This window comes from Rattus norvegicus, chromosome 10 (genome assembly GCF_036323735.1).
Source record: "Rattus norvegicus strain BN/NHsdMcwi chromosome 10, GRCr8, whole genome shotgun sequence".
Classification (NCBI taxonomy): Eukaryota; Metazoa; Chordata; class Mammalia; order Rodentia; family Muridae; genus Rattus; species Rattus norvegicus.
The window spans coordinates 18,347,747-18,370,160 of NC_086028.1; the positions used below are offsets into that span (position 1 = coordinate 18,347,747).

The 22,414-nt window shown below is 42.1% G+C and overlaps 1 protein-coding gene across 7 annotated transcripts in view; it reads right to left on the reverse strand.

Moving 5' to 3' along the window:
• Window positions 1-22,414, reverse strand: part of Ranbp17 (RAN binding protein 17) — a 302,529-nt gene that overhangs the window by 43,113 nt on the left and 237,002 nt on the right. For 6 of the 7 annotated variants that reach the window (XM_063268959.1, XM_008767582.4, XM_063268961.1 and 3 more), the window contains 2 exons: window positions 6,445-6,659; window positions 4,894-5,032 (listed from right to left, as the gene is read on the reverse strand). The exons of the other annotated variant lie outside the window; for it this stretch is intronic. In XM_063268959.1, the coding sequence (XP_063125029.1) occupies window positions 4,894-5,032; window positions 6,445-6,659 (354 nt within the window). The remainder of the gene's footprint in view (window positions 1-4,893; window positions 5,033-6,444; window positions 6,660-22,414) is intronic. 7 annotated transcript variants of the gene reach the window in all.

Consider the following 22,414-nt stretch of genomic DNA (forward strand, 5'->3'; position numbering starts at 1 on the left):
GCAGCTCCACGATGCCCACAAGCACTCTCTGACCCTGGTGGTCCTTAGGCCTGTTCCAGCATGACGCCTTGCCACATTGGTCTCTAGTGTTAGCTCCGGCACCTGTGGGGCCACATGGAACTAACCATAATTTATCTCAGATTAGCATCTCTCCCGGCGGCTCTCTGCTAGCCACAAACTCTCTGGTTCCAGCTACCCAGTAAAATTAGGGCTCTAGAAGTCCAGCATGGGCCAGCCTATCACAGTTCTCTGCCACGGACTCTGCTCACACTCCCAACAACCACCCAGTGAAATCATAACTCAAAAAACTGTAATTTATCAATTAGATTTATATGTTAAGTTCTCAATCCACAATACATCCTCACAATGAACTCACAACCAAAGGATAAGGATATAAACCGCCCACCTAGGTAAGAAAATTTGCCTACAGAAATCCATCCCAACTACCTAGACAACTCAAGACCACCCAGATCTAGGTCATCTTTCTTTGTCTCCATCTTGATTCTCTTTCCCCTTCCCCTTTTCTCCTGCTTTACAAAAGCTTTGCCCCCACCTTATTGTTTTACTGTCAATTATGGCCTTGACCTAACTTGTGCCAGCCCTCACCTGCATATAGACATCAACCTATATGTCCTACCCAGGGTGGAGCCTGACGTAGGAGACCTCAAAGTCTGCCTCTATAGTGACATACTTCCTTCAAAAAGGCCACCCCTCCTAATAGTGGCACTCACTATGGGCCAAGCATTCAAACACATGGGGGCCATACCTATTCAATCACCACATTCCACTCCCTGGCCCCCCAGATGTATAGCCATACATATATCACAGTCTCAACAATAAAAGTCCAAAGTTTAAAGTCTCCTGAGATTCATGCAATCTCTTTAACTATAATCCCCTATAAAAGCTGGAGCAGCAGCAACAACTACTAACAGATCATAGACTTCCAACATAAATGGCCCAGGGTATATATTACTGTTCCAAAATGTAGGTAAAGGAGCATGGTGGGGAAATACTGGACCAAAGCAAGACTGAAAACCAGCTGGGCAAACTCCAAACTCTGCATCTCCATGTCTGGTGTTAAAGTGCTTTCGATCTCTATCTCCTTCCAGCTTTGTTGATTGCAATGCACTTCCTTCTCTTGGGCTGGTTCCCTCCCATCTGCAGCTGTCCTGGGCAGGTGTCCCATGCCTCTGGCATCTCTTAACCTCTTGGGGTGTTCAAGGCAATCCATGCTCTACCTTCACAGCTTCACACAATGGCCTCTCAGGGCCTCCATGTAGGAGGCCACACATCTGGCCTCAGCAACTTTCCTTAGTTGAGAAGGGAGATTCCATAACCCCTTTCGTCTATCCTTGACTCTAAAGCCAGAACTATGCGGCTGAAACTGCCAAGTTCTGCTGCTTGCTGTGGCTGGAATGTGGTCCCCTGTTCATTTGCCTCTTTACCTTTCTGCTTCGATGGTTTTCTTCACTGCCTAAGCTTAGCTGTCATGGAACTTGCTCATAGACAGGCTGGCCTTGAACTCAGAGATCTATATGCCTTTGTTTCCTGAGTCATGAGATTAAAGGCCGGTATACCACAACTTAGCTGGGCAGAATGCTGCCCTGAAGGCACCACTCCCTTAAATCCACTTAATATCCTCAAACACAAGATTTAGCTCCATTCTACTTCTTTGGTGCCCCTTTAATCCCTGAACCATCATACATTTTATATTTTTCCTTTCTAAGCTTGCTCTGTTTCATCAAAATGCTCTTCATAAAAGTGAACCACAGGATATAGCCTTGCTAGGCTGTTTTGAGATTTCCTTTGCCAATGCAATTAATCTAAACCTCTTCACCTTAGTCTCAGGTAGGCTCTTCAGTCTTCACCAAAATATTGCAAAAATGGTCTCCAGGCAACATATTAAAATTCTTCTCCTCTGAAACCTCTTAAGCTTTTCTAATCCATAGTCCCAAAGTCCATATTCCTCCAAACAAAAGCATCAGATCTACTGTAGTAAGACCCTGGTACCAACTTCTGTCTTAGTTTTGGTTTTATTGCTGTGAGTGGACATCATGACCACGGTAACTCTTACAAAGGGCAACATTTAATTTAGGCTGGTTTACAGTCCCAGAGGTTCAGTCCACGATCATCATGACAGGAAGCATGGCCGTGTGCAGATAGACGTGGGCTGGGAAGGCGGCTGAGATCTACATCTTGATCTGCAGGTAGCAGAAGGACAGTCAGTGTATTCCACATTGGGTGTAGTTTGAGCATCGGAGACCTCAAGCCCACCCCACAGTGACACCCTTCCTCCAACAAGGCCACATCTTTTAATAGTGTCACTCCCTATGGGTCAAACATTCAAATACATGAGCCTATAGGGGCCATACCTATTCAAACTATCACAGTGAGTTACTGAAAAAAAGGAAGAAAAAGAACATGTTGGCTGGGGTCTGAGGAAATTTGTGGGCTGAGTAAGGGGTAGATATAGAAATTAGTATACATGTCTTGAAGCCCTCAAAGAAAAATGAAATATTAATTGAAATGAAATATTAAATGAAATTTTAATTGAATAAGAGTAAAATCAGAGTCTGTTTACTCTGTGAGATATGTTCATAATAATGCTGATTTGGTATATGAATACATCGTAAAAGAAGAGTAAAGTTAATGAGCAATATGTTTATCAAAAATCAGAACTGAGGGGTTGGGGATTTAGCTCAGTGGTAGAGCGCTTGCCTAGCAAGCGCAAGGCCCTGGGTTCAGTCCCCAGCTCCTAAAAAAAGAAAAAAAAAATCAGAACTGAAAAAATCACCAACACGAAAGCTTTCCAGTAAAACTGGTAACTCCATCTACAATGATGAGGAGGAGAGAAAATGGGGCTCAACAAGCAGTATTGGGGTCTCACTGTAGATACTACAGACACTCTTGAGAGCTGGCAGACATGATAGCCAGTCGATTCAGACACACTGTATAGCAGGGGCTACTATGAACAATCTTATGACAATAATGTAAGAGGAACTTTAGGTAAAATGGACAATTCTTAGAGACATGAACAGCCAAGTACTCTAGTGATATAATAAATATGCAGAAAAGCCACTGAAGAAATTTTGTTTGTAGTTGGAAATTGCCCAAAGAAAAATCTAAGTCTGATGGTTGAACTGGAGAAATGCTAGTAAATATTAAACCCTGTACAATTCTATGCAAACCTTCGGAGACAGCAGAGGAGGACACATTTCTGAGCTCATATTATAAAGGCACAAGACTAACACTAACACATGTTAGGGTTATAAAAATGGAACAAGTTGGGAGGGGTTGGCTCATACCTTTAATCCCAGCACTCGAGATGCAGAGGCAGGCAGAACCCTTATGAGTTTGAGGCCTGCCTCAAGGCCACAGGGCAAGTTCTAGGACAGCCAAGGGTACACAGAGAAATTCTGTCTTGAAAAACCAACCAACTAACCAACCCACCAAATAAACAAACAAAAAAATCCCAAACAACAACAACAAACCTAAAAAAGAAAAAAGAAGAGTATATAAGAAGTGTAGGAGAATCTATTACTATAGAAGAATACATCAATACATGACACAAATTAAGATGTAAAAATCTGTATCAAAATTCTATCACCCCGAGTACAGGAATGCATGGTTAGTTTAACCTCTAAATATGATCATTAATATTAATATTAATATTAGCATAATGAACCCCCCGTGTATGATGTATGTTCTTACTAGTATTGTTCTACTTAGGTTTCTATGCTGTGATAAAGTTCCATGACCAGCAGTAACCTGAGGAGGAAATGGTTTATGCTATCTTACATCTCTCTGCTTCTCAGTCACCACAAGGTTGCAAACTTTGTTCTGTCAAATGCTTCCTGCCAATTAGGCCCAAAATGAGGGGAATGTGAGACCAGAAACTAAAATTTCTGAAACTGTGAACCAGCTACTAACCTACCTTCCTTTCTGTATGCTGACTTCTCTCCAGCATTTGTTGCAGCAGTAACTTACCAACACCACACAAATAACAGATAAGCACAGAATTATCCTCCACTCCCTCACTGGTAACATGGAAATAAAACCACAAAGGAATTCCACTTGCATCCACTAGGATGGCTCAGCCTAGAAAGAGCCACTCAAATGTAAGGATGAGAATCAGCTGTAACCTTCTACACTGCTGTGGCAAGACACCACAGTCACACCGGAAAACGGCAGCTCAGCATGGAAAAACTGACAGCACACAACTCAGAAACCCTACCCCAGATATTCAGTCAAGGGAAACACAAAGAACTGTCAAATAAAAACTCCTGCATGAATCTTCAAAGTGGCTCTACTCAACAGAGTCAAGTAAGGAAACAATCCTAACAGCCATTGATGACTCGTGGATAAAGGAAGCGTGGTAATCCGTGCGATGCAATCATGCTCAGCAAAAGGAAGGCATAAGTGGCTGACTTAAAAAGCCACACAGATGATTCTCGAAGGCATTATGTTTAATTAAAGAGAGAAGATACAAACCATTCCCTATTTAAGAGTCTACTTACATGAGATTCGAGAAAGAGAAAGAGAGTAGTTTCCTTGGAGTAGGGTTAAGGGTAAGGAATAAATCTGATGAGGACATACTTGAACTTTCCGTAGTGATACAAATACTTTGTACACTGTTGTGATTCATTATTGCATATACATTGGTTAGAACTTTTTGGACTTTGATGGTATTTAAACTGTATCTCAGAACTGATAAAAATTAATAAAATATTAAAGTTTATTTTTTCTATTTGCAAGTAATAGCTTATAAAACAACCTTTCAGTTGGTCTGATAACATTTCTCTTCCCCTAATAGGACAAGAATGTCAATGAACACATACATTAGCATGAAGTCAAGTCTTTCCTGTGGAGAACAGTCTTCTCTATGAGCCTTACCAAGAGTGGTGAGTCCCTCTGAGAGAGATGTGAGCACGTATAGGAGCACAGGAGGCTCCAAGTTGGTGATGAAGCTCATGTGGTCCTGGGTCAGACACTCCAGGAGTGGATAGTACGACTGGCTCAGTTTCCGATATTGCTACACAGAGAGAGAGCAAATGTCAAGCCACATGGATTTGGTATCTCAGTCTGCAATGTTTGCACAAGGCCGACCCACTTAATTATCATTTATATTTATCATATTCTACAGACAAGAGAGGAGTGATGAGAAAATACCTGGGAGAGCTTAAATGTTATGTACACAATATCAAGGCATAACAGTGAGGCAAGATAACCCAGAACAGTATAGCATCTTGTGAGATGAGAACGGCTCTGTGAGCATGCTTAGTAAGATGTGGTTTCCCACACACTCCAGACTCTCTCAATAAAAAGCTCTGAAGTGTGGCCTTTAAATTACCATTTTTTCATACATGGCAAATATAGTCTTATGTACCCTTGAGTTTGAGAACTACTGAGGGTTTTCATGGTGGACATGGGTTTTCATGTAGTGAAAAGTCCTGTCAGTGAGGCTGCTAAACATGGTAACTGATGGATTCCAATTTCTCCTTTGTAATGTCTGTCATTCAGGCACAGTGTTCAGTGAGCTTTTTATTTTCACTCTGTTGCAAACTGGTTTCCCAGACTGACTTGAGGTGCTGTGCTTTAGTCCATTCTAAGGTCTAGTAACATTACTCACACAAGCTTTCCAGGTAAGTCATGGAAGCCTCTGGGTGGGCTCAGGAGGGAAAGTCTCAATTAACCCAATGCTGAATTTGGCTATTCTAACAAGTACTGAAAATACATTGAACATACAATGACTTCTGTATAAACTGGCAGAAATGTTTTAAAGAAGCTCTGCAGAGACAAGTCTAGACATTTGCATTTCCAGTGAGCATCCCAGACATTTCTGACAGGTTTCAAAGCTTAAAGGTCATTAATATACATCACAGAATCAATGTCAGAGCAGAAAAGGGGCAGAGGAATCACATTTTAAAGTCCACTCATTAGAAAAGTGTGGCCTAGAGGAGAGAGGTGATTAATTTGAGGTAGATGACAGACTGGTATTTAATATATCAGATTGCTCAACTTTCAGTTTAACACTATCTGCCAGATCCAAATTTTAATACAAAGCGAAGTTAAACAGCAGTAAGCCAAAGAGTAGAATGGAAGGCAGGGGATTCTGCATCCAATCCTGTATTTCCCTTTGTGAACCATGAACATAGCTGAGAGCAATTCACTGACATTACTAAATCCACTTTTATCAGAGAAAGCGAGAGCACTTTGAATGACCAGTGGTTAAGAGTGGCAGCGCCGACGTTTTCAGCCTGTGTGCTGAATTATGAGTAGTCACTATAGCTGTCCAGAGCTGGTTAAATCCAGAGCAAGCATGTTGCACTGAAACATCACATGGAGTGGCATTTGGATTCCCTGGGCTTCACTGCAACATTCCAGGCCTGTGGTGCTGGCGCTTCACATCTCACATGAAGACCCCTGTGGCACTGCAGAGCTTACCAGCAAGTCACTGTGAGACACCGACAGCAGCATTTTGACAAAGGCCTGGAGTACATTGTCAAAATGGTTGTCCCCATACAACTTGAAGACGCCAAAGCTGACATAATTTCCACATAATGCAGACTTGAGAGCTGAATAGCAGATGGAGATGCCCTTGAGTTTCATTGGATAAATCTGATCTTTTGAGAGACTCCCAAGAGACAGGATCTGATTTCCTGTTGTTGGGTAAAAGCAGAAAGAAAGTGATATGAGGAGACAAAATTCACAGCGGCTGTGAGACACACCGGCATTTTCACCGTGTAGTTAGTGGGTAAATTTCTTCCAGCAGTTCCCCCCAAACAAACCATCCATTGTAAGAAGTATACAAGGTCATTTATTTGGGAGGAAAGAAGAGCCCAAGGGAAAAAAATCAATCAAGGGTACCATGGAAGGTTCCCATTGCTTACTTGGATGGTGACTACACTGATATACACATAGACCTGAAGAAATGCATGAGAGATATATACTTTTCAGATTAATTTATGTATTTTAATGCAAATGATAGGGTAAGGGGTGCTTAGATGTCTTGGTGTTAAGGACACCTGCTGCCAAGTCTGAGGGCCCAAAATCCATCTCACATGGTGGAGGGAGAGACTGCACTGTCTTAAGTTGTCCCCTGACTTACACACATGTGCTATGGTTTATATGTGCACACATGAATATACACATATGCAGAAATGCACAATAAATGCATACATAATGTTGGAAAGGAGAAAGAAACTGGGTTAGCAAAATGTTTTTAAAGAGGGAGGACAAAACAGCCAGTTAAGCAGAATCCCAGGATATAGGGGGTGTAGGCACCAAATCCCTCCACCACCTGAGGGGCTACAGCATTTGAGAGCTTCTGGGACAGGGAGGACTAGATTCCCTTGGTGTTGGGCCCTGGGTAGGCTGACCACACGCCAGAGCAGACACCACTCCCTCGAGTTCCTGGCAGCACAAACTGGACTCAGCGGGGAAGATGAGCTCTCAAGTTGACTAGGAAGAGATGGGAGGGAGCTCATGGGAGCCGAGGGGTAAATATTCTTAAAATATATTTTTTGTAAGGAATTCTCCAAGAATTATTCTAAAAATTACTAAAAATACCCGGCTAAGTCATGAAGTGAGAGAGCGAGAGCAAGAGCGAGAGAGAGAGAAGAAAGTCTGAGATGTAGCTGATTCTAAATTCTGGTTGGTTTAATTTCTTATGTGAACTTAATTAAGCTTAGGCTACTTTATTTTCAGGAGCCTTATAAGATTTGGAATTCAATGAGACACACAGAAATTACTGGTACTATACAAAATAATCTCTGCTTTTTTTTTCTTTAGGTCTAAGAAGACCTTGAGATTGATTAGTTTAAAACTCTACTGAAACTCTAGGCTGTGATGGCTATCCTTGCTTGTCTAGTTGACCACATCTAAAACTCAAATGGCAGGCATATCAGGGAGGGGTTTTCTAGGTCAGCTTACTTGAGGTGGAAAACCTCCCCTAAGTCTGGATCATACCTTCTAGTGACACGTGGAGGAAGGAAGCTTCTGGTTTTTTGCCTGCTTGCAGGCAAGTTCATCTATCCTGTACCTGGGCCATTCTTTTTTTTTTTTTTGGTTCTTTTTTTTTTTTGGAGCTGGGGACCGAACCCAGGGCCTTGCGCTTCCTAGGCAAGCGCTCTACCACTGAGCTAAATCCCCAGCCCCATACCTGGGACATTCTTTTGCTGATATTAGAACCCATTCTGCAGGATCCTATCCCAGACTGAACAGTGTCTAGGAATCCTCCAGGACCTCAGTACCACACTGGGGCTGCTGAGACATCCAGGCTCGTAGACTGAACTGAACAAATACCAGAATCTTGACTGCCCATAATAAAATAGTCAGTCACTGTTGGACTACCTGGACTACAACCTGTAAAACATTCTAATAAATCCCCTTTCATTTATACTATTCTATCAATTCTGCTCCCTCATTTTTAACTTTCATTTATTTATTTATTAAGACAAGGTCTCTACTGGCTATCCTGGAACTCACTTTTTAGACCAGGCTGGCTTCAAACTCAGAGATCTGCCTGCCTCTGCTTCTTGTGTGCTGGAAGTAAAGTGCACACCCCCGTGGTCAGTCTTCTTTGTTTTTGAGTCAGGACCTCTCTGTATAGCAACAGATGTCCTGGAACTTGGTTGTTGCTATGACACCTAGGTTGGTCTTGAACTAGGTTGTCTCTACCTTTCAGGTGTGTGCCATCACGCTCTGTGGTTCTATTTCTTTAGAGAACCCCGACACATACATACATATGCTGACCAATAACAAGACAAAGAACTGGCTATAGAACCACTTTAACACTTCAGTAGTACTTAGTACTTATAACCAACAGTTTCTGAATCTGAAATGTGCTCTCAAAGTGTACAGCTAAGTAGTGCCTAGGAATTCTTTAAACCACAGAAACACTCGTTCAAATGAGTGTTGCTTTTAAATATGAAAATAAATTTCAAAAGTATAGAGGTTCAGTATAGTTTAGTCTGTGCCACATTGGCTAAGAAGTAAGCTTCCCAGCACCCATCACTTGGTCAGGCTGTGGGCAGAAGTGACCCTAAAGGCAATCTGTGAGCTGGAGGAGGTGGAAGGGAAACATCTGCAGGGTTTTCTGAACGCGGTGAGAGCCATGGTGAAAAACAACTGCTAGGTTCTAGTTAATCTTTTTCTTCCTGTTTCTCACTCAGAACCACCAACCCTAATAATAATCTCAAGCCTGCAACTCAACGCCTGAAAGAGTAGGCATTTACTACACCGTCTACTCCAAACCTCAACAGCCTTCCATACCACACTAGCAGCTTTCTAACCATACATTGGTTTCTTTTCATACCTTATCATTTTAGATCCTGCTCCAGCTTCTTGATGTGCCTAATGTTTTGACTCCATTAATGGTTTTTACATGTTCATAGCCTTCAAGAGGGCTAGCCAGAGGTCTCTCGATCCCCAACCTTCAACTCTTCCCTTGAACTTACTTCCTCATCCCAATCATGAGTGTACACGATATAATACCTAAAATTTCTGTGATCTAAGACTATCACATAGTCTTTTTCATTTTCTTTAATTTCTAATTCTTCTGACTCTAGATACTATATACTAGCATCGCAGGTCTGTATCTCACATGCAGTTTATGAGACGTTGGAGATCAACTTTGAGCATCCTAGGCAAGCACCCACTTGATAGGTATATCATGATAACCACATGTGTACTTAGAGATTAAAAAGGACCAGTTTTCTAGTGGAGCATGAAATAGAACTGGTCGGGAGAGTTGCCCTTGATCTGTTACTAATGCACTGCCATTTATTTCTCTTATGACCTCAGATCTTCATGTGGTTTTGCCTGTAATTTTGAGAACAAAAGTTCTGTCTGGAGAGCAGAAGTCTATCTTGGAACTTAGTGCCCTTTCTTGCGCTCATTCTCACTCACCTTAGAGCCAGACACTGGCTTCACAAACACTGAGTGCAACAGGACGGCGCCTGTTTAGCACTTATTTGTGAGGTGCTGCGATAAGCGTGTGAACTAAACCGACCTCTGCTCTGAGGAGTTCACTGTGTCAGAGTGAAGAGAAATAGTACTAACTCTAACACGCGACAAACACGATCAGAGTGAGGACTACTGATGCTGTGACAATAGAAGAGACAAGCTCTGTTTAGACAGAGGACTTCTGGGAAGAGCTTGTGTTTGAAGGATCAGTTGTTTCCTAGGTAGCCTCAGAAGATGTGATGTGTTCTGGGTAGATTAAATATGAAAGCTTGAGTCTAAAAGAGTAAGGTACCACCTTGTCTTGAGTAAATACAAATCAGGGTCAGATTCCCACCCTTCCTTTTCTGAAGAAGAAAACTCTGTAGACAGACGGCAGAAAGAGCAAGGGTAGTTCTGGAGGCCACAAGGTACTTAGACATTTTGTGTTTGCTGGGGGCCAGAGACAAAGGAAAGAAACTTGAAGGCTTATTCTACACTGCTATCCTCTAGGGAGAGGTAAGGAGCACGTGTGCCTTCACAGTCACCTGGGTTGTCTTGTGACGCCTTCCCTGCTCTCTTCCTCGCTCAGCGTAGAGACTGTGACAGGACACAGACTAGATCATCTATCATCCACAGTGAGACTCAGGAGCCTAGTCTTTTCTGCTATGCTAAAGTAGCAATGTTGGCACACTTGCCTTTTGAACTGTGCCAAACATGTCTGAACTAATTCATTAATTCACTGTTACAGTCTTTAAAAATCATGATATGTCTGAATTAGGAAATTATCTTATGTTACTCAAGTGTCCCAGCATTCAATGGTTGCTACTAAAGACCATGAAAGGGAAGACTTGGTTAAGGCAGTATTGTTTTCAGTCCAGTTTAGCTCTCTCCAGTATGTAGTACTCAGTAATATTTTCCAAAATGGAGACTGTGCCTTCAAAAGGCTTAAAGTCTAGTAGACTTAATTAGATTCACATTACTATAAAGACTCTTCCTTGTCTCTTCGATACTGTTTTGTTGCTTGTTGTGCCCCAAGCCTGTATAGTTCCAGTCTAAGAAGGAGATCTATCCCACAGCACTGCAGTGGTGGGAGGCAATTGGCCCCATTAAGCTGGCAGCCACTCAAGCCGGTAAGAGTTGCTTCTTTGCTATTACTGCAGCGGCACCAAAGGAAACGAGGCTTTCCAAGCCCAGAACCAAATCAATCCCCCTCACTACACTGTCTCATTGACTAGATCTGCCATAATTATTAGCAGTAGAGGCAAAGCCCCAATCCTTAACACTGGGGTTGGATATGGTGAATGTCAAAGCTATATAGGGCTCAGAAGAAGAGAGTGCATTCACTGAATGGCTAGCTCACCCAACTTCCTATTTGGTAATCTGGGTATGTTATTAATCTCTGTAAGTCACTGTTTCCGTATCAATAAAAAGAAGATAATAAAACTCATAGTTCTCAAGGCACTTATGTGGAGTAAAGGAGACAGCATATGTGAAGTGCTTACCAAGAGTAAGTGGCACAGTGCCAATAAACGTGCACCGTGATATGACACAGTTCACCTGTTCTCTAGTCTAAGCCTATGAAGGAGCTGTGGTGGAAAAGAGCAGGTGAAGCTAGTTATGTACAGTGTGGAAAATGTCACTTGCCTCTAATCCCTTCCACTTCCATAATTCATGGTAAAGCCAATACTGAACCATTTGCCTGCTCTCTGGCCCTTCCTACACAACCAGCTTAAAGTGAGCCGTCTATGCAAATCCTACCAGTTCTCTATGCCAGGGTTGAGAGTGAGGTGGGGCTGGGGGTGGTGGTGCTGGAGGGAAGGAAGGTGTAAGGGGTAAGACATCTCACACATGTACAGTAAGGATAATCATGTACCAGTAAGGATAATCTTGCTTCCTGGCTTAGAAAAAAAAAACTATCACAGTGATTCATATTTTCCTTTTCCTCTTTACAACTTTATAGCAAATTTGATATTTAGTAGAGAGCTCCTCTGGCTGAAGCCTTTTTTTTTTTTTTTTTCAGAGCTGAGGACCGAACCCAGGGCCTTGCTCCTGCTAGGCAAGCGCTCTACCACTGAGCTAAATCCCCAACCCCGGCTGAATCCTTTCTTAGTGGCTTGGCTGACAGTGTGTGAGAGACTCCAATCAAAACGACAGAGCAGAGCAGCTGTGAAAGACAACTGCTCATTTCCAGTGCTTGGGTCACGGAAGCCACTCCTGCCTCTACAGACTATCCAATGCGTCCATACACAAGTGGCCTGCAATAGAAATAAGTTGCTAAGACTGGAAGGGAATACAGTATTTCCCTTTCAAATTACAAGAGACGAGCACAGCACTGGTAAAGAAAATTAAGCAAGTTGTTAGGATCATAAAATTAGTGGCGTGTTTACAGAAGATTGCTAATGTCTAGTAAAAATGTCTCATCTTCTAGGAATAGGTCCTGAATTCTACACTTCACTACTATCCCCATCCTTATCTTTCTATTGGTTCTCGAATTCACTTTGCATGGTACGGCTACCTCAGCAAGTCAGTCCTGAGGAAACTTCAATCAGCCTGTGCTCTTCTGTGCTCGAGGCTGAAGCAACAAATACTTCCTCTTTCTCTTTAGCAATCATTTCCTTTTGCTATTAGATCATTATCATCAGAATAAAACACTAAGATTTCTTCTGTTTCAAAAGTGAAAACAACACAAAACCTCCCTGGCTGCTGCTAGATTTTGCTCCTTTTGTAACAAAACTCCTCAAAAAAGAAGTAACACTGTAACAGTATCTCCATTTCTACTCCCCTTCTCACTAATAAGGTTTGACTTCCCCTTCTTTTCAGCTCTCCCAGTCTCATTTCTCTTACATCAGTGCTGGTTGCAAGCACTATTCTATGCTGATTCCCCTCTTCCTTTTACCTCCTATGCTAGGGTTTAAACTACTGCCTCTACCTCCACCTAACTGAGTTTTGTAACTTTAAACACTGCTCAAGAATGAACAACTAACAGACATTCCTCTAGTCTGGAGCTACCTTCCAGACTCAAATGTCAAATCCACACTCAGCATCTGTACTTGGATGGGACCAACATCTCCAACTTGGTCAATGTGGAGTTACAGAGCTGCCCCATCTGCTTCAGCGTCCATCCTACTTAGCAGCAACTCCCTTCCTCTTGCTGTTTTGCTGAATTCCCTTGACTATGTTCTTTCCACACACTGTTCATTTAAATAATCGACTCAATTTAGCTTCAAGATATAACTAGAGCTTTATCACTTTTCAGTACTCTCACGGCCCTTGCCCTGGTCAGTCTCTATCAAGTGGCTGGCATCACTACAATACTGTTTCACCTCATCTCCTTTCTTGCAGTCCTGTGTGTTTCATCATTTAAGGCAGCCAAGGGTGTCATTCTTCTGTTCAAATTGTTCTCCTGGCGTGGGCATGGTGGTGCATGCCTTTAATACCAGCACTTTTTGAGTTTGAGGCCAGCCTGATCTACACAGTGTGTTCAAGGCCAACCAGAGATACAAAGTTAAACCCTACCTCAAAAACAACCCTCCCAAAACCCCAATACCCCCAAACAACAGAAAACCTCAAAACCAAAATAACAAAACCCTCACCAAACATACAAAAATCCTAGCCTAAAAACCTGAAACATTCTAAAGCCCTGCTTAACTTAGGGACAGTCAGAGCAGAGCCTGGCCTCAGGCCTCCAGCCTACCTCTAGGACTCACCTCATCACTGTCCTGCTGGTTCATGCCACTCTGTCTACTGACATCCTTAGTAGATGATTGATATATGGAGGTGTTCCCTTTCCCCAATCATCCCCCCTTCCCACCCTGACATTTCCCTGGGGGTCCAGCTTTGGCAGGAGCAAGGGCTTCTCCTTCCATTGGTGCCCAACAAGGCCATCCTTGAAGTTGGGAGTCCTGGGTCAGTCCATGAATAAAGTCTTTGGGTAGTGGTTTAGTCCCTGGGGGCTTTGGTTGGTTGATATTGTTGTTCTTATGGGGTTGCAAACCCCTTCAGCTCCTTCGACCCTTTCTCTAATTCCTCCATTGGGGAACCTGTGTTCAGTACAATGGTTTGTCACGCTCTGGCAGAGCTTTTCAGGAGACAGCTATATCAGGTTCCTGTCAGCATGCACTTCTTGGCATCAGCAATATTGTCTCAGTTTGGTGGCTGTATATGGGCTGGATCCCCAGGTGGGGCAGTCTCTGGATGGCCTTTCCTTTATTCTCTGCTCTTAACTTTGTTTCCATATTTCCTCCTATGAATATTTTTGTTCCCCGTTCTAAGAAGGAGTGAAGCATCAGCACTTTGGTTGTCCTTCTTCTTGAGCTTCATGTGGTCGTCTGTGGATTGTATCTTGGGTAATCTGAGAATTTCGGCTAATATCCAGTTATCAGTGAGTGCATACCATGTGTGTTTTTTTTTGTGAGTGGGTTACCTCACTTAGGATATTTTCTTTCTTTCTTTCTTTTTTTTTTTTTTTTTGGAGCTGAGGACTGAACCCAGGGCCTTGTGCTTGCTAGGCAAGTGCTCTACCACTGAGCTAAATCCTCAACCCCGAAGTCATCATTTTTAATAGCTGAGTAGTACTCCATTATATAAATGTACCACATTTTCTGTATCCATTCGTCTGTTGAGGGACATCTGGGTTCTCTCCAGCTTCTGGCTATTATAAATAAGGCTGCTATGAACATAGTGGAGCATGTGTCTTTGTTGTATGTTGGAGCATCTTTTGGGTATATGCCCAGGAGTGGTATAACTGGGCCCCTCAGGTAGTATTATGTCCAATTTTCTGAGGAACCTCCAGACTGATTTCCAGAGTGATTGTACCAGTTTGCAATCCCACCAACAATGGAGGAGTGTTCCTCTTATGCATCCTCACCAGCATCTGCTGTCACCTGAGTTTTTTATCTTAGCCATTCTGACTGGTGTGAGGTGGAATCTCAGGGTTGTTTTGATTTGCATTTCCCTGATGTCTAAGGATGTTGAACATTTCTTTAGGTGCTTTTTGGCCATTTGATAGTCCTCAGCTGAGAATGTTTTGTTTAGCTCTGTACCCCATTTTTAAAATAAGGTTATTTGATTCTCTGGAGTCTAACTTCTTGGGTTCTTTGTATGTATTGGATATTTGTCTTCTATCAGATGTAGGATTGGTAAAGATCTTCCCCTAATCTGTTGGTTGCTGTTCTTTGCTCCTTTGCTGGGACTGGTATGAAGTTGCACATAAGAAGCCACTGCAGTGTTCTTGGATTTGGTTTGCTAGAATTTTATTGAGTATTTTTCCATAGATATTCATGAGGGAAATCGGTCTGAAGTTTTCTTTCTTTGTTGGTTCTTTGTGTGATTTAGGTATAAGAGTAATTGTGGCTTCATAGAAGTAATTGGGTCGTGCTCCTTCTGTTTCTATTTTGTGGAAAAGTTTGGTATTAGTATTGGTATTATGAGGATTTGATAAAATTCTGCACTAAACCCATCTGGTCCTGGGCTTTTTTTGGTTGGGAGACTTTTAATGACTGCTTCTATTTATTTAGGAGTTATGGAGTTGTTTAGATGGTTTATCTGATCCTCATTTAACTTTGGTACCTGGTATCTGTCTAGAAAATTGTCCATTTCATCCATATTTTCCAGTTTTGTTGAGTATAGGCTTTTGTAGTAGGATCAGATGATCTTTTTTGGAATTTCCTCAGTTTCTGTTATGTTTCCCTTTTCACTTCTGATTTTGTTAATTTGAATACTCTCTCTGTGCCTTCTGGTTAGTCTGGCTAAAGATTTATCTATCTTGTTGATTTTCTCAAAGAACCAGCCCGTTTTTGTTGATTCTCTGTATAGTTCTTTTTGTTTTTACTTGGGTTCAGTCCTGAATTTGATTATTTCTTGCCTTCTACTCCTCTCGGGTGTATTTGCTTCTTTTTGTTCTAGAGCTTTTAGGTGTGCTGTCAAGCTGCTAGTGTATATTCTCTCCAGTTTCTTTTTGGAGGCACTCAGAGCTATGAGTTTTCCTCTTAGAACTGCTTTCAATGTGTCCCATAAGTTTGGGTATGTTGTGCCTTCATTTTCATTAAATTCTAAAAAGTCTTTAATTTCTTTATTTCTTCCTTGACCAAGTTATCATTGAGTAGAGCGTTGTTCAGCTTCCATGTGTATTTGGGCTTTCTGTTGTTTTTGTTATTATTGAAGACAAATCTTAGTATATGGTGATCTGATAAGGTGCATGAGATAATTTCAATCTTCTTGTATCTGTTGAGGCCTGCTTTGTAACTGATGATGTGGTCAATTCTGGAGAAGGTACCATGAGGTGCTGAGAAGAAGGTATACTCTTTTGAGGAAATGTTCTATAGATATCTGTTAAGTCCATTTGGTTCATAATTTGTTAGTTTCTCTATGTCTCTGTTTAGTTTCTGTTTCCATGATCTGTCCACTGATGAGAGTGGGGTATTGAAGTCTCCCACTAATATCGTGTGAAGTGCAATGTGTGCTTTGAGCTTTAGTAAAGTTTCTTTTATGAACGTAGGTGTCCTTGAATTTGGAGCATAGATATTCAGAATTGATAGATTCATCTTGGTGGATTTTTCCTTTGATGAAGTGTCCTTATCTTTTTTGATAACTTTTGGTTGAAAGTCCATTTTATTTGATATTAGAATGGCTACTCCAGCTTTTTTCTTGGGACCATTTGCTTGCAAAACTGTTTTCCAGCCTTTTACTCCGAGGTAGTGTCTGTCTTTGTCATTGAGGTGTGTTTCCTGAATGCAGCAAAATGCTGGGTCTTCTTTATGTATGCAGTCTGCTAGTCTATGTCTTTTTATTGTGGAATTGAGTCGATTGAGGTTCAGAGATGTTAGGGACCAATGGTTGCTGTTTCCTGTTATTTTTGTTATTAGAGGTGGACTTATGTTTGCATGGCTCTGTTTTTTGGGGTTAGTTGAAAGAAGATTACTTTCTTGCTTTTTCTGGGATACATTCTTACCTCAGGATCCCAAGTCTGTTCCTTAAGGTTGGAACACTCTTCCCTAAGGTATCCTCATGATTAACTCTTATTTACAGGACGCCTGGTTAAATCTCACCAGACCTCAACCAGACCTACTTCAACCACTCCGGTAATACAACAGATGCCAAATCTCTCCTATTTTTTTTAAATATGTGTTTTAAAAAGAGCAGTTCTGGTATTCCAGCCAAGTCAACAGAAATATACAAAGTTTGCTATCCATTTTGTGTTCCCACATGTGCATCCCTTCACACAGCTTTAAGATTCCCCACTACAGGGATATATTTGTATCATTTGCTAAGCCCACAGTGGCACACCACCATCACTCAAAAGTTCACAATTACAGGCTGCTGACTTTACTCTTGGTTGCTCACTGTAACTACATGGTAAGACCCTCCTGCTGAAGATCATACCTCTTGGGGTATGAGACTAGGAAATACACTTTGAACTGCCTGTAAAACTTCTGGCCTGCTGGCTAACTTTCATAGTGTTGGATGGTACTATGGAGGCTACTTGGGGAGAAAAGACCTCCACAATTTTCCCTGGCACTGCATGCTGACCATGTTGACCAGTCAACAGCTCTGGGCAAGTTAACAGTCCTTAGGGGGAAAAACTATCATTATTTTGCTAAATGGTCACTTTGTTAAACTGCCTTATAAACATTTATGTTTATATCCATTTGTGTTCTTTTCAATTTTGGTGAGAGAGACTTCTTTTTGTAGTATAGAAACTCGTAACTGGTCAAAGTGCTGAGAATCAGTGACCGGAAGTACTCAGTCCAAGGTGTGTATGTGGGGCATCTATTCTATCCTAACCCCCCAGGTTCAGGGAACACAGAAGAGGGCACAGGAAAAATGTCAGAGCAGGAGGATGTGAAGTGTGGTGTTATGAAATGCCTTCTACTGGATAGGACATGTCCAATGTACTCAGGACCTCACCATGACTGTGGGTTACTTGTATAAGACCAAGCAGGTCAAAACTCAAACACAGCAATAGGCACATGAAGCCTACTCATAGCTGAATAGCCATTGGCAGCTGACCATTGCTGGGGATGGAAAATAACATTCTGGGAGTGTGGACACTGGTAGGTTACTCTTGCTTCAGTGGATAGTCTCACCCAAACTACCCCTATTGTCTGTACTCACTACATACTCCTCAAACATATCCAACCAAACTTATTTTAAAAGGATAAAGGTGGGGCTGGCGAGATGATCTAGTGAATGTCTGCTAACTGATCACCTGAGTTTGATCTTTGGAGCTCACATGGTAGAAGAAACAACTCTTGAAAGTTATCCTTTGCTCTCCACAGACAGACATACACACAGGATGTTATATGTGAATGCACACCCATAAACAATAGAAAAAGATAAAAGTGACTTTTACTTAGGACTCTAGCAATTTGCAATCTTTAGTTTTCTTATTATTTATGATTCCCCCTCTCCTTATGGTTTTTTGAGACAAGTTTTCTCTGTGTAGTCTGGTGTATCCTTACTCTGTAGATAAGGCTGGTCTTGAACTCACAGAGATCTCCCTGCCTTTGCCTCCTTGGCACTGGGATTAAAGGCATGCACCACCACTACCTTTTTAAGAAAAAGGGTTCTTTGAAATTTTTATTAGTTCTTTGAAAATTTTATACAATGTGTTTTGATCATATTCACTCTACCTTAGACTCCTTCCAGATCCAATGTTGTATCCTTTTCCCTCCCATTTATCAAGTCCAATTTGTGTTGTCCACATATTCTTGAACAAAAAAAGTTATGTTTGTCTGTATCTATATATGACATGAGTGCCCCATGCCTGTGGAGCCAGAAGAGGGTGTTGAATTCTCTGACCTTGGGTTACATGTAATTGTGAATGTCTCAATGTGGGTAGGAACCCAAGTTGGGTCCTCTGGAAGAGCAGCACATATGCTCTGAGCCATCTCTCTAATTCCATGAGGTCCCTTCCTTTCTCTTCTCCTTTGTTTCTCTCTCTCTCTCTCTCTCTCTCTCTCTCTCTCTTTCTCTCTCTCTCTCTCGTTTTATCAACTAAACAATATATATATTTTTAAAAAGATTTATTTACTTATTATATATGAGTACACTGTAGCTGTCTTCAGACACACCAGAAGAGGGCATCGGATCCCATTACAGATGGTTGTGAGCCACCATGTGGTTGCTGGGAATTGAACTCAGGACCTCTGGAAGAGCAGTCGGGGCTCTTAATCACTGAGCTTTCTCTCTAGCCCAACAATATATTTTTTAATTTATTTATTCCATTTACAATTCAATATCAGTCCTTCCTCTGCTCCCAGTACCTCCTCATGTAAACTGTCCCCCCCATCCCTCCTTCTCTTTTGAGGAGAAGCTCCCTTTGGGACCTGGGCACTCCCATTTACACTTCAAGCTGCTGCAGGACTAGACACATCTGTTCCCATGGAGTCCAGACAAGGGTGTACATTTAGGGGCACAGGAACAGGATCTATAGGCAGGCAGGCTCAGGAACATCCCCTGCTCCAGAGGTCTAGGGGACCCTCATGGATACCAAGCTGCTCATTTGCTACATGTCTACAGGGGGCCTAGGTTCAGCCCATGTTCCCTCTTCGGTTGGTGATTCAGTCTCTGAAAGTTCCCAAGGGCCCAGATGAGTTGACTCTATTGGCCTTCCTATGGAGTCCCTGTCCTCTTCTGGTCACTTAGTCTTTTCCCCAACTCTTCAGTAAGACTCCTGAAGCGTCATCTAATTTTTGGGTCTGAGTCTCTGCATCTCTTTCCTTGGCTGCTGGGTGGAGCCTCTCAGAGGACAGTTATGCAAGGCTCCTGTCTCTGCAGACTATCACAGGCAGACCCGCTGGGGTGGCAGGAGGAGCCAACTGGGGTGGGTGGTAGGGTAGGGTTCCAAGTTGGTTAGTTTTGGGCACCTGAAGGTTTGGAGGCATGATACTCTTGGGGTCCTGCAAGGCTCTTTTGGACCTAGGAGCAAGGCCAGAGCTAGACAATGGTGCTAAGGGGACCCTGTGTGCCCATGTCACTCACAGGGTCCCTTTCTTATTTCTTCAAAAGAAATTTGCTTGCTCTGACTTTGGAGTTTGAGAAATCTCCTCTAGGTTTCCAGGACATGGAGAAGCACAGTCACAACATGAGCACTGTACATTAGTCTGTCTTCAATAATTCTTCATAAATCTATCTAAATGTCCTGCTGGTCTAAGTTTTCTTAGAGAAGAATCTGCTTTTTTTTCTGTGTTTATCTCCTCAGCCCTTATAACTCACACGATACATGCTCAACAAACATTAGCTACATGATGAAGGCGTCATTAGCATTGTTTTTTCTTGTGTGCAAAGGAGCTTTAGTCTAACCCCTGTAGTTTCTGAGACTCACCATGGAGTAGACTTTAAAGGCTTTCTTTTGGTAAGTTAGCTGAGATGGATAATCATTTTATTGCCTCCACAAGACTTTGGAACCTTTACCATCTGCATGCTGAACATAACTCCGAGACCACGCCCATGCCTGGATCGTCTGTTTCCAACAACTCTTATTTCCTGCTAGCATCTTATAAGGTCTCTAAGTGTCTCAGGACCTATGCAGTCTTCATCTGTCGTCCTGCTATAATCCTACTGTAAAGATACAATCAAAGCTTCCACTCCTAATGCCGCGCTCCAGGAATTATTCTTTTTTTTTTTTTTTTTTTTCCGGAGCTGGGAACCGAACCCAGGGCCTTGCGCTTCCTAGGCAAGCGCTCTACCACTGAGCTAAATCCCCAACCCCCCTCCAGGAATTATTCTTAATGAAGACATTAGGTTTACAAATGAAGAAATAGGTTTACAAACAAATCCAGTTTATGCATCCATGTAGCTGGGTATTTATGGACAGGTCCCTCTTCTCCACTGTTTTTTTTTCTTTTTCCTGGAGAACTTCTATGATACTTTTACAGACTCCTAGGGCTCTGTAAAACCCAGTGAATAAATCACTAGTTTGTTAGCTGGGTCATAAGGAGTAGCAATGTTTCGTATAAAACTTTACAAAGTCAATTTATGAATGTTAAAGAAGCATATGTTACTTCAAAATGTAAATTCTTTTTTCTTTAATAAAATTTTGAGATTCTGTCTGTCTCTCCATGTATCTATCCATCTATTTATGCATGTGTATGAGTGTTCTGTCTACATGCATGTTTGTGGGCTTTGTGTGTCTGGTGCCTATGGAGGCCAGAATAGTTGACTGGATTACCTGGAACTGGAATTACAGGCCAATTAGAACTGCCATGTCAGTGATGGGAATTAAACTCTGGTCCTCTACTGAGCCATCTCTCAGCCCAAGATGTAAATTCTCCAGTGAAGAAATCATAGTTTGTTCTTGCTATTTTTAAAATTTAAATTGCTACAAGCTAAGCTTTCTAAAGTCCATTATAAAAGGAAGAAATACAAGCGACCCGGGTCATCAGCCAGCCTTGGGAAGGCGAGCAGCATTTCTTCCTTCTGTGCACTCTCTTCAACTAACACATGTCACTAAAGATACCAGGGCCCAGAGGCAATGGGAAGAAAAGATTAAACAAATGGAAATTGAGCATAAAAACATCCACTTCTTAAAACTGAGAAGTCGGTTTCCAGAGTAATAACATTTATTACACTGCATGAAACATTTTAACCAAAAATTTAGAGAAGAAATTTCTTTTATTAAGTTGCTCAGGCTGAAGGATCATTGCACTAAGTTTTGAAATACATGTTCTTGAAGCAATTTAAAACTCATTAGAAATAATAGGCTCGGGCTAGTAGAAAATGTGGTAAAATTTAATCCTCATCCAAATGTTACCTGGGCTGTACAAACAGGAAATTGTTTTGTGCTACTGTGGCTAACCTCAGTGCTGACCCTGAGCTGTAACAGCAAGAGCGGCTGAGAGCTGAAGCAAAATTAAAAACTTACATCAAAGTATATCATGACAGAATGTAGATAAATAAAACAGCATATCAAAAGTATTATTTTTCTGCCAGTCTCGCAGAGCAGTGAGGAAGAGATAGTCCTCAAAATATGCAGTAAATCAGGTACATTAAGAACTGAGTCCTCTCTAGGTCCACCCCTTCCCTGACTATCGGAACACTGTCCAGGAGAGGGGAGCTACGGGGAAGCTCAGTGAGGACAGGGACAGAGGGACTGCAGACTGCTCTGGCCCTTTAGGACCTGGACTTCACCTTGGATACCTAAAGTAAGTATTTCAAGTTCTGCTCAGTTAACTCTTTCATCTCCCAGATGAATAGACGGCGGGCAGCCACACAATCTCCCTCCAGTGAGCATTCCAGACTGTCCAGAGGAAAAGCACAGTTAAAACAAAAACCAAAAAACAAAAAACCATGCCAGGCCCCAGAAGGCTGCTAGAAGCCAATACGGGATCAGCGGAGCCGAGGGAGAGCCTTCTATTAGTCTATGTGAGATGCACGTGTCAAACCACTAGTGACAGCTGGAGGATAGTTTCCCATTTGTACTTTGGTTTCCCTCCAAGTACTGGGACAGAAATCACCAAAACACAGTGCT